The sequence below is a fragment of the Culex pipiens genome, chromosome 2 (genome assembly GCF_016801865.2).
Source record: "Culex pipiens pallens isolate TS chromosome 2, TS_CPP_V2, whole genome shotgun sequence".
Classification (NCBI taxonomy): domain Eukaryota; kingdom Metazoa; phylum Arthropoda; class Insecta; order Diptera; family Culicidae; genus Culex; species Culex pipiens.
This window is the reverse complement of record NC_068938.1, coordinates 124,745,068-124,761,315: the sequence shown is the minus strand read 5'-3', so window position 1 is coordinate 124,761,315 and position 16,248 is coordinate 124,745,068. Positions and strand designations below refer to the sequence as shown.

General features: G+C 41.6%; 3 protein-coding genes across 6 annotated transcripts in view; 1 reads left to right on the top strand and 2 right to left on the bottom strand.

Annotated features, from left to right (window-relative positions):
- Positions 1–644: 644 nt before the first annotated feature.
- Positions 645–2,646, bottom strand: LOC120415013 (uncharacterized). Its single transcript, XM_039576377.2, has 2 exons — positions 2,445–2,646; positions 645–2,383 (listed from the first exon to the last, which is right to left on the bottom strand). The coding sequence occupies exons 1-2, from the start codon at positions 2,525–2,527 to the stop codon at positions 706–708; spliced, it is 1,761 nt and encodes a 586-aa protein (XP_039432311.1). The 5' UTR covers positions 2,528–2,646; the 3' UTR covers positions 645–705.
- A 1,942-nt stretch (positions 2,647–4,588) lies between these two features.
- On the top strand, positions 4,589–10,938 carry LOC120414984 (uncharacterized). 2 transcript variants are annotated; one of them, XM_039576336.2, is made up of 3 exons: positions 4,589–4,741; positions 7,784–8,633; positions 8,693–10,938. In XM_039576336.2, the coding sequence occupies exons 1-3, from the start codon at positions 4,659–4,661 to the stop codon at positions 9,512–9,514; spliced, it is 1,755 nt and encodes a 584-aa protein (XP_039432270.1). In that variant the 5' UTR covers positions 4,589–4,658; the 3' UTR covers positions 9,515–10,938. The 2 variants fall into 2 exon arrangements, with proteins under 2 accessions (XP_039432270.1, XP_039432271.1); XM_039576337.2 differs by having other exon boundaries at positions 4,620–4,741; positions 7,787–8,633.
- LOC120414983 (oxysterol-binding protein 1) overlaps positions 10,323–16,248 on the bottom strand; it is a 65,725-nt gene continuing 59,799 nt past the window's right edge. For all 3 annotated transcript variants that reach the window (XM_039576333.2, XM_039576334.2, XM_039576335.2), the window contains 5 exons: positions 14,702–14,901; positions 14,360–14,616; positions 14,089–14,299; positions 13,381–14,024; positions 10,323–11,762 (listed from right to left, as the gene is read on the bottom strand). In XM_039576333.2, coding sequence (XP_039432267.1) covers positions 11,552–11,762; positions 13,381–14,024; positions 14,089–14,299; positions 14,360–14,616; positions 14,702–14,901 — 1,523 coding nt within the window. In that variant the 3' untranslated portion in view covers positions 10,323–11,551. The remainder of the gene's footprint in view (positions 11,763–13,380; positions 14,025–14,088; positions 14,300–14,359; positions 14,617–14,701; positions 14,902–16,248) is intronic.

The following is a 16,248-nucleotide window of genomic DNA, read 5'->3' as shown; positions in this document are numbered from 1 at the left end:
CGGCCAGCTTTTTGATCCTTTTTAAACGGAAAGCGGAACCACACCGGAGGTTTGCGAATTTCAGTGGAGTTTGCCTCCTTTCTGATAACTTGGCCCTGAAATTGAAAAAGTTTACAGCTAGTAAAAACAGACAGCCTATAATTTACCTTTAAAATCCACTCCTTATCAACATGGCGAGAATCTGCGGGTGTTTGTTGGCCTGCCAGTTCCACCTACAACCCGGAACAAACCCGGAAAAGCTGACCACCAAATTTTCGTGATGCAGCAAACGTGCTCGCCATGCTGTTTTTTTTTTTTCGTTTGACAAGGCTTGACAGAACTGCCGAAAAATTCGCAAACATGAAGGAGTGAGATAGCATGCTAAGCGAAACTTCGATGAAAATACAAAGCATGCTTTCTCTTTCGCTCTAACGCGTAGCATACAGTTCATCGAAATTTTCGAAAAACATCGTTGCCTTACAAAACATCGTGGGTTTACGGACTTTCGATCTGGGTAGCTTCATGCTGTCAGCGTGAAAAGCTTTGTTGCTAGCTTTTATGTCAAAACAAGCTTTCATATACATTGCATGCAAGTTTTATAGCTAATCTAGCTTATTTTCTTACCACAGACCACAGAACCAGATAGAAAACTTTCAATCAATAAATGTGTTTTTAAAATGTTTTATTAAAATATTTACAATGATTATTCGAATTTTTCGAAGCACCTCATGCACTTTCCCCACCAAGATGTGCGTAAATCCGCCACTGTCTAATGTCTTCCAAGTCCCCTTTCTGCTGCGCCCACTCCTCGTACCGATTGTGGAACAAAACCCCGTCAAACTGGTGGCAGTCGCGGTAATCTTCGCCGTCCAACCCAACGAGCGTAATCGTTTTCGCCATGTGCGAGTACACCTTCGGGTACAGAAATGCAATCCGGAACGCCCGTGGGTTGAACCTGTGTCGTGGGTATTGCACCCGTTCCAGATCGCACCGCTCGAAGGCCACCTCGCAGGCGATTTGGAGCAGCAGGTCGGCTTCGAAGAGGTGCAGGACGGCATTTTCCATCAGAAAGTAGAGGGTTAGGACGGTCGGATGCAGGATGGACGGAATCGGGGTTAGTTGGCGGAAGTCCAGCGAGTCGGACGCAATCCAGCAGTACAGGGCAAGTTTGGTTTCGAATAGACTGGCCCAAATGTCCGGCTGTTTGCTGAGTAAGTCTAGAAGGGGTGGTATTCTGATGTGCTCCGGGAATTCCGCCTGATGTTCGTGCAGGGCAAAGTCCTCTTCGTGACTCATCTTCATCACAACGCGTAGATGACTGGAACCCGTTAGCATTTGTCGGTGATAGAGAACAAGCCCGGACTGGCGCTTGACCAGTCGGACCGCTAGCTGTGGATACTGCCAACCGATCTTATGGGCTCGTAGATCTGTAATCAAGCTTGTTACATTGACCGGGTGACCTATCCAAATTTGATACATAAACGTGTTCAGCATCGTCAGCAGCACGTTTAGCGTTTGATCGCTCTGCGACGTCGGAGTTGGATTTCGTTTATCCAGATCGTACAAATCTAAACTATTACGAAAACGCTGCAATAGCTGGTCGTCAACAGCATTCTCGCCAAACACCCAAGCCACCACCTTCTTCAAGTCGTGTTCACTAACCGGAATCCGAAACTGTTCCACGAACCGAGCCAGATCGTGGAATTTACTTCCAGGTCGTCCCAACGTCCCGTGAAACTGCTTCACCTCATCGTAGTGAATGACATCGTTCCCACCGAGAGTAGCCAGCAACGGCATATGTTTAAAGCCCAGACCAAGGTGTTTGATCAACGCGACCCGATTGTACGCCTTCGTGGTCAGCGTTTCAAAGTTCATATCCTTGCAAGACCAGTACTGCCAGAAACCCTTGTAAATCAAAAAGTCCGTGTCGTTTGAAATGATCGCCAGCGCGTTAACCGAGTTGGCATACTGAACCAACTCCTTGTCGCACTCGTTCGCTATTGCCGTTATAATCTGACCATGTTTCTTTGCCACTTCCTTCACCGGATACATCGTATTGCCGGGGAAATCCCGCTGAAACCGGTTCATCAACGTTTCCAAGTTGATGCCCTTATCAACAGCGTCCAGAATCTTAATCCCGATCGCGTACTTGTTCTTCTGGCGTTCGTACCATGTCGAAAACTTGTCCTCTTGGACGGGACCATCGTAGTAGAACACCAGATTCGCTCCGAGCTCCCTGAGTTTGCCGAAAAATCGGTCCAACCGTTGGTATATCAGCGTGTAGCGGCCACCGCACATGCTCCCCGGTACGTCCGTATTGCCGATTGGCCGATACAACGACATCAGATCGATGACCAGCGTCGGGCCCGGTGGGTTCTGTGACCTGCAGGTGCTGTAGTACCGCCTAAAATGTCATACATGAGATTAGTTTTTATCAAATATTTAAAAGCATTCCTTTAACTAACCGGATTTCATTTTCAATATTTATTCGGTAGCACCCTTTTGGTACATCTTGGCAAATAAACGTTTCCAGGTGCCTTACGCCCATTCTAATGTTGAAATATTAGTTAATCGCACGATAATCCTTAGTCATTTACACGAATCTACCCAAAACTAAACAAAAACAATTTCACAAGACTCCGAAATTGACGTGCCCAGTTTGTAAACAATCAACCATGATAAGTGACAGGACTGTCGCGGTGTGTTTAATCGATGGTTTTTGCTATCAAAGTAGCTGTAATTTGTAATTACATGTTGCATCAGGTCTGTTCGCATACGCATGATTCGCTCAACTAAGTTGATCTTGGCGGTCGCTGCTTCCAGAGGGCTTTTGTTAATTTGATTTGGTTAACCGCGGTGAATTTTCTTGAAATAATTCGAGCTGTCAAATGATCGCACAAAAATCTGTGGTAGAAAAGTATCCACCGGTAGATGCTTTGGTGGATTTTTGACAGTTCGAATTATTTCAAGAAAATCCACCGCGGTTAACCAAATCAAATTAACAAAAGCCCTCAGGCGTATGAAGGCTCTTGAATGGTGAGATGAGGCAAATGCAGACCTCTTTTACAACCCATTTCCCTTATTCCGCTTCGGGATTGGAATCGACGGGATTGCGATTCCAACCGCCGACCAGTAGTGACTCTACCCAGTCACGAAATATTCTAGCAGAGCTGGTTTTGCCAGAATCCTGCTAGAACGGTAGAACAATTCTGCTAGAATTCTGTAAGAATATCCAGCTCTGTAAGAACTCTGCTAGAATCCTGCTAGAACGTCGTGACTGGGTACCAAAGAAGGGTGATTTCCTTTTTTATTAAATTTTTGTAACACAAGATTTTAAGTTTTGTGTCTAATGAGTCTGCGGTCACATTAGTGTGCCATAAAAATAAAAAAAAAGTTTCAACATGTGGTTAGCTCAATGTTAGCTTTGTCATGTCAAGCTCAACAAAAGAGCTTTTACAAAGCTTAGCACAGTGCTGTCAAATTGTTTGGAGATCGAATCGCAAAATCCATTCAAAGGTTCAAAGCAAGTTCAAAGTGTGCTGTGCTCTAGGGACCTCTACACTGAAAAAATCTGTCATAGCAAACTCAAGTGCTGTTTCACGTGAGCTGCTCCAAAAATCATCACGTTAAATTCACATGCTTATCCAATGACTTCGATAGTTTGTTCATGTTCCATTGATGTGAAAATCATTTGAAATTAGCTGATCCCAACCGAAAACCGCTTCACTCTTTTATCACATGGTGTTCACTGCGGATTCAAGTGAATTCCACTTCGATTTGCCCCATTTGACTTTTCCTTTGCTAGTGAAGGAAAATTCACGTTAAAACCAGATGTTTTGAATTTGAATGTCGAGTGTTGCAAATTTGTTCCGAAAATCAATAAGCAAGATGGCGAGAATGAAAAATGCACGATTTGAGCTCGTCTTTTAAAACAGTTGTTTATTTCAATTATTCAAGGAATTCATCTGAATTTTCACAAAGAATCGTTATTTTGACGATGGTAAGTAATTATGCAATTATAAAGTAATGCTTTGCTAATTAGTTTCTTAATACTTTTTGTTTTCAGGAAACCAAGTTCGTAAGTCTTTTTTCTTGTGCAAAATATCCTGCAGATTGCTGTGAACCGGATTGGGAAGCGGCTTTAGGAGCGTTCAGTGCTGTTTTTCGAGGACTCCGAAGTGCAAAATTGTCCTCGAAAGAGTATTTGCGGACCTCGTTGCGGACAGTACGATGTGTACCTTAGTGACCAGTGAATGAGGACGACCAATAGTGTGTTGTTGGTAATGAAATATATGCGTGAAATAAAATGTGAAACAAAAAAAAACGATTTTTTTTTTTTACCGTTATTTAACAGCAACAACAGAAAAAAAATACGTGATTCCCATTTCATATTCACAAGGATTTCACGTGACAACCATGTGCGATGACACTTGAAGCTAACGTGTTTTTCATTTAATTATGATGAGAATTTCACTTGAATTTACCGCATCGCATTTTGAACCATTTCGATATGATTTTCACATGACATTCACATGCGAAGTCGAATGGGGCAGATTCATGTGTAAAACATGTGACATTACTATGTGCCTTTCTTTCAGTGTAGGCTCTCTACAATCATTTCATTTTGTTTGTGCCATACCGTTGCTCGTTGAATAAATTTGATCAAGAGTTGGAAGGAAATGGGTGTAAGACATCTGGAATCGTTCATAACTCAAACCGTGCCGAATGGTTGCTACCGAATCAACATCGAGAATGAGATTTGGTAGGTACTGATAAAGAAATTGGATTTTTTTTAAATAATATGTACAGAGCGGATTCGATAATTCGAATTTCGCTACTTCTAATGTCCGCTAATGCGAATGCTCGCTAATTCAAACGTATTCGAATTAAAAAGCACTCAACCGTCAAAACCAGTTGTCAAACTGAAGGTGACGTTTCATTTTTTTTAAGAGATTCCCAAAAAAGTGTCCACGTGGTTTATGGATGGTCTCCCGGAAAATGGTCCAATTTTCACTTTTCTGAAAATCTCCATATAAAATCCAGGTTTCGTGCTAACTAACTATTTTGACAGCTGGAAAACCCGCTTTCCTTACTGATCTACATACCTTGCGTGGTTTCAAGCTTTTGACAGCTGTCAGTCGTTCCAATTTGCGAATTTGGATTCACTCATTCGAATGCAGTTCCATAGAGTTATCTAAGCCCAACCTCACACACACTAGCGCACCATTTGTTTTGCTGGCCGGTACAAAATTTAACCTCAATCTTTTTCGTGTACGTATACGCAATACATGCGCACGTAGATAACTCTATTCGAATTATCGAATCCGCTCTGTACCACAATATCGAGAAATTAAAAGCAAAAGTCTGTGGTGAGAGTGTGCGCAACATGGTAATGAAATTTTAATGCTTTTTCTGAGAAAAAATGATATCGACAAATTAAAAGTGATATATAGTGTGTGTGCAACACGCGTGGTGACTATTGCATCCGATCGTAATATGACGATCGTAATTTCTCGACTCACTATTGAGATTTCTCGATAGTAATTACGATTAAAGTTATACCGCGGTATAATTAGGCCGATGTAAATATTTAAAAAAGTTTTTGTCCCTCGGCCCTGGCCAAGGTCAAGGGGGGGGGGGGGGGCAAAAAAAAATAAAAAATATAAAAATTTAAATAACAAGCCATAGTCTTCACATTTCAATGAAAAAAGTGTTTTAAAATGCATTTTACACTAGTTCAGTTGTTTTGCAATCATTATTTTTCAAAAAATCTAAGATCTGACAAAAACAAAAATTGTATCGAAAAATAAGATTTTGCATCGAAAATTTTCAAAAAATCTTAAGATTTTTTAACAAACCCAAACATGCTAAAAATGATTTTAAACGCAGGAGAATGTATTTTAATTTGATTTCAGCTGGTTGCACTTGAATTTTCATTGAAATTTTGAAGTTTATTGGGCCAATTTTGAAGGGGGGGGGTGACAAAAACTTTTAAAAATATTTGTACCAGCCTAACTATCGACAAATTATAATCGTAATTTTACTGTTCTTGATTTGTAATATTTTCTTAATATTTTTTAATTTAACGGAATATAAAAAATCTGAGTTTAATATTATTAATGTGAAAAATAACAAAATTAAAAAAATCTAAATTAATTTCGTTCTTATTACAAACAATTTAAAAAATTTCAAATATTTCAAAAATTTCTAAAATTAATAAATTTAAAAGTTTTAACAATATTGAAGAATTGAAAAAAATTCAAACAATTTCAAAAATTCCAAAGATTAAAAAAACATTAAAATTTTAAGTTTTTTCAATATTTCAAAAAGTTTAAATTTTTTTAAAAATTAAAAAACTGAGAAATTTCATAAATTAAAAAAAAAATTAATTTAATAAATTTCAGTTTCAAAAGTTTCGAAAAAAATACAAATTTATTTTTTAGGAACTGATATAACAAAAATCCTAAAAAAATCTTTTTCTTAAAATTTTTGAATTTTTCGAAATTTTTAAAATTCTAGAAATTTGACCTAAGAAGAAAATACCGTCAACTGGGGCGAATGGGGGCACATGGGGCGAATTGTTTAACCATGTATGAGCACAATATTCGCAATTCGCAATTTTCAGTGTAAGAACGGGCCTTGACCGATCTTATGCACCAGGTTCCCGACGAACACGCACTGCCCTTACACCTACATCTCACCCTTGCTCTGAGTCAGTACGAGCAACACGCTAGAACACGCTTTCTTTTGTCGCGGTGTTTTGTTACAATATTTTGGTCCTAAGCATTTCAGAAAAGTTTTTCAAAAGTACAATAGTAATATTTGTGTTAATCCTTTAATCATTCCATAAATTGAGTAAGGGCTCGAACCTCACTTGCTTAAGAAAAAGGTGAAGTTTCAAAACAATGGACAGTGAAGGAAATATACCATGTAAAAAATTAATAGTAAAAGAAAGATAGTAGAAATTAGAAATTATTCAAATAGATAAATAAAGAAAAGGTACATGATAAACAAAATTGACATCGCTACCAAATTAAGGGAAAGCAGACAGTTTGTTACAACAGCATCAATTGGTAAAATAGAGTGGAAAAACGTTGAGAAATAAGAGATTCAAATAAGTAAAATCGAAATCAAATGAAGGATGGTAAACAGAAGCCGTTTTAGAAAATCAGTGAAACAAAATAAACAGAAGATAGTTGTTGGCTGAAATGGAAAGAAGAGAAACCCTGTTCTGCGATGCTCAGGTACATCCACAGCAGTTGACTCAACATACTGCGAATCAAAACAATACTTCCCTTTCCCACATTGACGCGCCCCTTTCTTTTAGCCGTCTCTACTCTGACCCTCGCTGGTCAAAGGTTTACGATCCGTTTCCAAAGGCCACCAGCTAGGTTACACCTTGTCATCATGATGACTAAACCAAGCCAACGTGGAGGTAAGAAAATAGGACACTTGCAAGGAACCAGAGCCATGCTGTTTTGTCCAAACAGCACTACGGATGTAGTTGGGCTCTTCCGGGATGTTCCTCGCCTAGGTGTATCAACCGACGAGTATCATCAGTATCATGCACCCTTGGCCTGCAACCATGTATGAGCACAATATTTTGATTTTTCTGATTGGTTTCGGTTAGAACAAACTCAGACCAACATCCATTTCCAAATTTAAAACCATTAAATGCTATAAACACTGCTGTCCCTATTCAGACTGTAGTCCCGATTCGCCCCAGATGACGGTAGTTTAGCTAGCTCGTTTTTGTCATATGCAGTTACAGTTTTTTTTTGTTTTTAACATTTTTTGACCACAGCAGATACCACGACTCCCAATGGCGCAGGAACGCCCCAGGCCCAACGATCGTCATCGACCTTATGTCGCTGTACAGCCCCATTGGAGACACGAACGTAGCGGGAAGCATGTGCGGTGGCCGCTATACGCTCGTTTACCAGCAGCTGGACCGATTTTTCGCTAAACTTCGGGCTATCGGAGCGACGCTGGTATTTTTCTGCGACGGGGTCGTTCAAGAGGAAAAGTACGTAACTTGGAACGAGCGTCAAAAGAGGAAGTATGAAGATACTATAAGAATTTTGGACGCCGTCGACGAGGGGATCAGTTTGGACACGTTGATCAACCTGTTCCGTCGGGATTTTCCCGGGAATTGGCTGTACCCGGTGAAGGAAGTAGCGAAGAAGCACGGCCGGGTCGTAACTTCGATCGCCAACGAGTGCGACAAGGAGCTGGTTCAGTATGCCAACTCGGTTAACGCGCTGGCGATCATTTCGAACGACACGGACTTTTTGATCTACGAGGGTTTCTGGCAGTACTGGTCTTGCAAGGACATGAACTTTGAAACGTTGACTACGAAGGCGTACAACCGGGTGGGCTTGGTTAGACATCTGGGCTTGGAGTTCCGACAGATGCCGTTGCTGGCGACTCTTGCCGGGAACGACGTTATTCACTACGATGAGGTGAAGCAGTTTCATCGAACGCTGGGAAGTCCGAGGACTAAGTTTAACGATCTGGCTCGCTTCGTTGATCAGCAGCAAATTTCTGCCAGGACCCACGAGGTGGATCTACGGAAGCTGGTGTTTCACGTGTTTGGCGAAGAAGACGATGAGCTGTTTCAGCGGTTCCAGAAAAGTCTGGATTTGTACGATTTGGTAGGGCTGAAATATTTAGTTTTTTTTTCGTCGATCGCTAAGTTTTTTTTCTCTTTCAGGACAAGTGGAACCCAATTCAGACGGTGAAGCATGACCAAACAGTCAACTTGTTGCTGACCTTGTCCAGCAAGTTCATGTACCAGATCTACATGGGCCATCCGTTCGAAATGACGGGCTTTGTTACCGATTTGCGCGAACATCAAGTCGGGTGGCGTTACCCACAGCTGGCGATCCGGCTGGAGCAGCGCAAGGTCGGTATCATTCTCTACCATCGAGAAAACTCTACACTGATGAGGCTCGTGACGAAATTGAGCCACGACGAGGACTACACTTTGCACGTCTTTAACGCGGAATTTCCCCAGAACATCCGCGTTCCTCCACTTCTTGACTTGCTCAGCAAACAGCCGGACATTCAGGCAAGTCTGTACGAAACCAAACTAGCCCTGCTCTGCTGGATTGCTTCCGATACGCTGAACAGCCACCAACTAGCACCAACTCCGTACATCCTCCATCCAACGCTCCTAACGCTGTACTTCCTGCTGGAATCCCGCGTACTGCACCTTTTCGAGGCCGACCTGCTGCTTCAGATCGCTTTTGACGTAGCATTTGAAAGATGCGACCTGCTTCGGGTTCAATATCCGCGCGGTGAGTTCAACCCACGGGCGTTTCGGATCGCCTTTTTGTACCCGAAAATGTACAATCACCTGGCGAAGGCGGTTCGGGACGTGGGCTTGGATGGGCCGGACTATCGCGAACATCCCCAGTTTGACGGGGTTTTGTTTCACGCTCGGTACGAGGAGTGGGCGCAGGGTAAGGGTCGGCTGGACGGGATTCACCAGTGGCGCATTTATGCACATCTTGGGGGTGAGAGTGAGTTGTAGTGAGTTTGCTGAATAAACTACATATTTGGTTGTTTCTCTGCAATGTAAAACGAGCCTCTTTGTTGGTGACTTTGATCCGAAACGTGAAGATCTGGAAAGTGTAGGAGTTCCGCAGCGGAAGAAGAGAGTTGCATCCAGCTGCAGCCCATCTGGAGACAGCTCATGACCCGGAGGTTGTATGAGCAGTAAAAATAGTGCTGAAATTTGTATGACCCAACCTCACCTCCCAGACCCAATGTCACCCCTGTTGACGGTAAGTTATTTGATTGTACCGTGTGGAGAATTTCGCTTACCCGCTTACAAAAGTGGAGCATTTCATTTCTCTTCTTTCAAACCCTCTATCCTTCTCCCTGCTGAAATCACCGCCTCCTAGCGAAGCGAAAACAAATTTTCAAAAACTTATTACTCACCGACGTGCCAACCAAGCTTGACTGCTATGGAATTGAATCAATGTTTTAAAAAAAAACGCCAACAAAACTTGCAAACAAGGAATTTGTGATATAACGCTTGCGACAACGAAAAACAACCAACTTTTTTTTTCCTTCACTCATTATTTTTTCCTTTGAATAGCTTCATAAGCGTAACAACTAGTAATGTCTGTCACTTGCGTGTGTGTGTTTTTGTTTTGTTTTTTTTTGTCGTCGACGCTGGCAAATGTTTTCCTCTCTTTGTTCTACTTTTTTCATCCGAACAAATTTAAACCTGCTATTTTTCGTTAAATTCATGTTGTTTGTTTGTTTGTGTGTGGTTTTAGTTTATTTAGATAGGTGCTAGGTGTGTTGTATGTCGTTCATGCCTTTCTGAAATATTTTCCCTTTTTTTGTTTGCTTTTGCTTTAATTTAATCGTTTGTCAATTATCATAACTATTTTTTTTATCTAACAGTTTAGTTTAGTTACCTTCGTTTATTCGCTATTATTTTGCTTCAGTTGTGTTTTGTAATTTTATCTCTGCACCACCGTAAACTGAGTGTTTTTTTATGACGGATTGATTATTTTGTTTATTTCTTTGCCATAGAGAGGGGTTTTTGCTTTGCTCTGTTTTTTTTTTATTTTGCATGGAGTTTATACATATAGTTCTTAATAGGGTGTGTGTGTGTGTTTTAACAGTATGAACAAGCCAGAAGACTATTGAATCGTTAAAAATTGTTTGCTATTTAGCGTTTAGCGTCGCGAAAGTCTAACATAAATTGGATTGATTTTGTATCTTTTGCTATCTCTAAAACTCAAACTGGACGTCTCACTAAAAGAAAGAGAAAACAAAAACCTTTGCACCATTTGGAAACATTAAAGGTAGTATATTTTCATTAGTTTATGCTTTCACCAATCTATTCGTGGTTTTCACTTTCAGTTTAGTAGTAATAATTAGGTTTTTTTTGTTGTGTTTTCACTAGAAATAGCAATAGTTTTTTTTTTCTTAGGTAAAGTTATCCCAAAATGTTTTCTTAGTTGCTTCTCAAAGAGAAGATGTCACAATTATCATTTGAATGCTATCATATCAATATGGGAGACCGCTTTCCAGTTCGCTCGAGTTGTATAGTTTTTTTTGTTTGTTTGTGTTGTCTCGTTACGTTTTTGCTTTTTTTTCTTTATAAATAGTCACATTAACCAGGCATATTTTCAACTCTTACTGAGAAATAAAGTTATCATACATATATAACAGAGTAAATGTACACTTTTTTGGTAAACGAATCAACAGAACAACAGAACGTTTAGGAAGAATAATCGCATCAGCTGCTGCATTTATTCATCGTTACTCTAGGGAGGGGGTAAACAATCAGCGTTTTGAATCCTAAAAGATGTAACACATTGGCGTAGCTTAAAGTTTGTTTCATTCTTTTTCGTTAAATTAAACAGCATGAATTGCGGATAAAACCTTCGTTTTTGTAGTTGCCTCGCACTCAACTCACTTTTAATTAACCCTGCATGGCAACGACGCGACTCGCGTGCACTCATCCCAGTCACTCACGTTCTCAGCCACTCGCGCGCACTCACTCACAAGAATCTACGAAGCGGGTTTCGAACAGTAGAACACCCGCTTAGAAAATATCCGGACTCTTGGACCAGTCCTGTTTCGCCTTGGCGTCCCAGTAGGTGCCCTTGAAGACGTGCACCAGCTGGTCGGTGCCGTCCTCCTTGCGCTTGTCGAACCACACCGGCTCGTACGGCGGGTAGGGTCGGCCCTCGGCGGCGGCCTTCTCCGCTTCGGCTTCCCGCTCGCGCCGCCGCGCTCGTTGCTTCTCTTCCAGTCTTTGAAAAGAAAAAAAAAGAAAATTTTGAGACCAAAGTTTTTCTTTATTGAAAAAAAAAAGAAATGTAGCTTTGATTTCTTTTAAATAATGTTTTTAAAGTTTCACAAACTTTGTGAACTGCTGCTCAAAAGGAAATTACTCAATTGCGGACTGCAACATCAAGAAACCTTTGAAGGAGGTATTAGACTACGGCAAACCAACAAACAAACTCGCACATTTTGGCAGTTTGTCTGCGTTGTTGGTTCACCAACATTGGTTTGCAGAAACGCCAGCTTGTATACATTTTGTCTTTTTTGCGAGTTTGGTAAACTGTCATACGCGAAAAAGTGCGAGTTTGTTTGTTTGTCATAGTCTAATACTGTTAGAATGGCAATTGAACACTAGTTTAGATAGTAGGCTATGATCTGGTTTGTGAATAAAACCTCACTCTTTCTTTGACACCGTTACTAAGCAGTTGGTCTTTTCGTTTACTTTGTTAACAAATACCACCTTGACCTAAACATTTGACATTTGTGTGTGTCATCTACAATCAACTCAGAAAACTTGCTAGGCTGATATACGTTGCTTTGCAGTTAAACGTCAACTTACCGTGGATTTTGAAATTTTAAAATTATACGTCAAGTTTCGAATTTTAATACTTTTCCATTGCAGAAGATCAGATCAAATCAAATTTCTAAGCTTAGTGTAATTTTCTAAGTAAAGTGATTGTAGATAGGTCATGAAGTGTTAAAAGTGTTTCCATGTGTTACGCAGTTAACTTAAGAGATTAGTCCAAAGTCGTTTTAGGCTTAGTAGGTCATGCCACGATGGGTAAAGGTGCCACCCATTTTTGTGAAAACATCGTCATCGGATTCGGTGAGAAAGTGGCTGACAGGGGTTAAACAATCTAGTGCTTTGCGAGCCTACATTCGCTTATGCGCTCATAGACTTAGCAATCTGCTACCTAGCAGAAAAGACTTCAACTTTGTTCGGGATATCTTGAACAACACAAAGATGGAATACTACAGCCATGATGATCCAGGTAAACGACCCAGGAAACAAGTCCTCCGTGGCCTGTACGACATCAAGTATCGTGATCAACTGTACCTGGTTCATCTCGAGAAAGAATCGACAACACCGTCTAAGCTGAAAGCAGTTCGGGCAATATTCAACATTATCGTGACTTGGGAACGATATAGTGCATAGTGATGTAGTCCAGTGCACCGTGACGGGACGCAATGTTTGAACTGTTTGCAGTTTGGACATGGTGGAAGGAACTCCTTCATGAGGAGTCTTTGTGTCACCTGCGGAGGTGAGCACAAACCTCAAGCTTACAACAAAATCAACGAGAATATCAAAGCGAAATGCTTCAACTGTGGGGGCAACCATTCGACGAAGAATCGTAGCTGCCCAAAACGAGCTGAGTTTGTAAAAAGTCGGCAGCAAGCGACGACGAGGCATCAACCAAAGCGCCGAAAAACAGCACCAACATTCGTTGCTTTTCTCGCTTTGGCGTCACCAAGAGTAGGATCTCCAATCTTCATGAACATTTCGAGGAAAAAAACACCTTAAACGGCTCAGTCTAGCTTTGTCGATGTTAGAGAAATGCAAATGTAATGATCCAAATTAACACTCACCTTAATTTTTCGCCATTGCTCTCGTTCCACTTGCCGTCCTCCATGAGCCGCTGGTCGGGCCGCAGCCGCGAATCCGTCGGCGCGACGTCCGGCTCCGGTTCGTTCAGCTGGCAGGCGAGCGTCGTAAAGTTGTAGTACTTTTCGCAGTCGCTGGCCGGTAACCGCCGGTTCCAGGCCGTCTTGTAGTTGCCCGTCTTGAAGACGGGATTCTCCGCCGAACCGCTGGTCGAGGTGACCGGGGCGATTTCGATCTTGCTGTCCCAGGTGCCGTTGATGACCCACTTGACCTGGCTCGCGTTATCCATGACGACGCCCTTGACCCGGCGCTGGGTGTCCCGCGTAAAGTACGAATAGGGCAGATATTTCAGATGACACTTGACCCCCTTGGCGCTCTTTTCGCCAAAGATCTCCATGTCGCCGTGATTGTCCACCCACAGCTTGCCCACGATTATGTTGTGCACCGTGGTCGTGACCTTGCGCCACGTGTACCGGTTACCGGTGGCGGGGAACTCCACGTGGGCGTACCCCAGCGGAACGATCTGGATGTACTTGCCGCGGAACTTGGACGTCATCGTGAACTCCTGCCAGCATCGCCAGCCGCGTCCCTCGCAGTACTGGGCCGCCATCGGCGGATGATGGGACACCTGGAGAGGGAACAACCGCGTCTTAGAACTCAACAAGATCTAATGTGGTCACGGGATAACCTACCTGCTCGTTGACGCATCGCCACCCGAGGTCATCCGTCCGGTCGCACTCGTACGTTTCGCCGAGCAGCGGGTTAAACGGCTTGCCGGTGCGGTTGCTCGTCGTCGAGTAGCTCGAGATGGTAAATGCGGTCACGTACGCGAGCTGTTCGCAGGCGTCCTTGCACTGGGCGGCCTTGTCCAGGATTTCCGAGTACTCGAAATCTTCCGTTAATCTGTCGGAGCAAACAGGTTAGTTTATCGAATGCCTCAGACTTCATAAGTCAGTGACCTACCTTTGCAGCATCGACAGCGGCTCGTTAAAGTTGACCGGCATCGGGATCTTGGACAGATCCTTGCCGATGCAGTTCTTGATGATTGACCACAGGTTCAGCGGATAGTTGGGCTTGTCGGGGACGCGCAATCGGCGCGTCCGCGCCACCTTCGTGGACTGGTTGTTGTTGGAAAGCGTTGGTGTTAGTGCTTGACTACTATTTACAGATATTCTATCCGTCACGTCCATATTGTCTAGGTTATCGGTGACTACTAATACCTGCAGATCGAAGAGATGGGAAACAGTCCATTACCAAAAAAAATCATCTCCCGATGAGATCGAGCCGCCGAAAGAGTGCACTTACTTGCTGTGTTTCACTATTGCCGTCTTCGCCCTCGGAGGAGCTACCCGTAGCGTCGTTGGAGTTGCGCCGGTGGTGGTGGTGGTGCGCGACCGGAATCTTCAGTATGAACGAGCTGTCTTCCTGGGAAGCGACGGAACCACCTTCTTCTTGTGCGTCGTAGAACTCATTATCCTCGTCGTCGGAGGCGGAAGTGGTGGCGTCTGCAAGGAAGAGAAATACGGTATCGAGATTTAGTATTGTTGGCTTTTGCTAAGGGAATTTGTTTTATACATGCTACAGTTTTGGATTTATATGGTTTGATTGCGTGCCACTTATAAATCAACCATATGTGTATGTGGGCACGCTTCGTACCATAAAAAGGCGATAAATGGTATATACTGATAAATTAATTTATGGTTTTACAGGTCACTTAGCTTGATGCACACGAGCGTGATATAAAAATTTGAAAAATATAGCTTTTTTTTCACCAACACTAATATCTAAAATTATTTTTTAGTAGATTATCTACCAAATATTTATATTTGAAATTGTAAAATGTTTAAATTGCCGTCATCAGGGGCGACTTTAAGTCTGGGGGAGAAACCGAGTCATTCAAAAATACTTAAATTTGTATGACCCAAAATCATCCCTCTACTCTACTGCTCTACTGCAAAGCCAAACACGATTTTAGAAAAATCATTTAATGAGAGCAATTATCTACGAAATCGGTCTTTTTTAAGAATTTTAATTTTTGTATTTTTTAATCGTGCTGAAACTTTTCCGGTGCCTTCGGTATGCCCAAAGAAGCCATTTTGCATCATTGGTTTGTCCATATAATATTCCATACATATTTGGCAGCTGTCCATACAAACATGAAAATATTGTTTCGAAAAGATCGGAAAATTTCATGAATATTTCATATTTTAACATTGTAAATCGGACCATTAGTTGCTGAGATATGGTCATTAGAAAATGGTGGGTTATTTGGGTGAGACTTAGAAAACATCAATTATCATGTTTTTAATCACTTGCATGGCAATATCTCAGCAACTAAGGGTCGTATCAACAAAGTCCGAAAAAGCAAAATATAGAGAATTTTCTCAGCTTTTCAAAAAATTTTTTTTTTTCAAAATTGGGCAAACATGTGCATTAATTTAAAAAAATGAAAAACTGCGACTATTTTCAAAAAAGACACCTAAAACTGGCTATAACTTGAAAACGGTGCACTTTATCAAAAATTCACTAGAGTACTTTTTGATTGCAAATTCGATTATACATCGAAAAATGATGTTGAAAAATTTTTGCGACCAATATTTCGATTTTTTGAAATAATCTGTATTGATTCAAAAATTCATAACTCGCTCAAAGATTTTTTGCACAACCTGGAAATTTCTGAAAAGTTGGCATTTGATGTCCTCTAAAACATATCAAAAAAATCACCAAACATTTTTTTTACAGTGTATCATTTTTTCCAGTGTAGTCCGTATCCATACCTACAACTTTGCCGAAGACACCAAATCGATCAAAAAATTCCTTCAAAAGATACAGATTTTTGAATTTTCATACAT

Bases quoted from the DNA above. Each gene is read 5' to 3' on its own strand.
- LOC120415013 (XM_039576377.2), bottom strand. From the start codon at position 2,527: ATGGGCGTAAGGCACCTGGAAACGTTTATTTGCCAAGATGTACCAAAA. The intron at 2,384-2,444 runs GTTAGTTAAAGG...ATGACATTTTAG, and splicing joins AATATTGAAAATGAAATCCG to GCGGTACTACAGCACCTGCA.
- LOC120414984 (XM_039576336.2), top strand. From the start codon at position 4,659: ATGGGTGTAAGACATCTGGAATCGTTCATAACTCAAACCGTGCCGAAT. The intron at 4,742-7,783 runs GTAGGTACTGAT...TTTTGACCACAG, and splicing joins AACATCGAGAATGAGATTTG to CAGATACCACGACTCCCAAT. The intron at 8,634-8,692 runs GTAGGGCTGAAA...TTTCTCTTTCAG, and splicing joins GTCTGGATTTGTACGATTTG to GACAAGTGGAACCCAATTCA.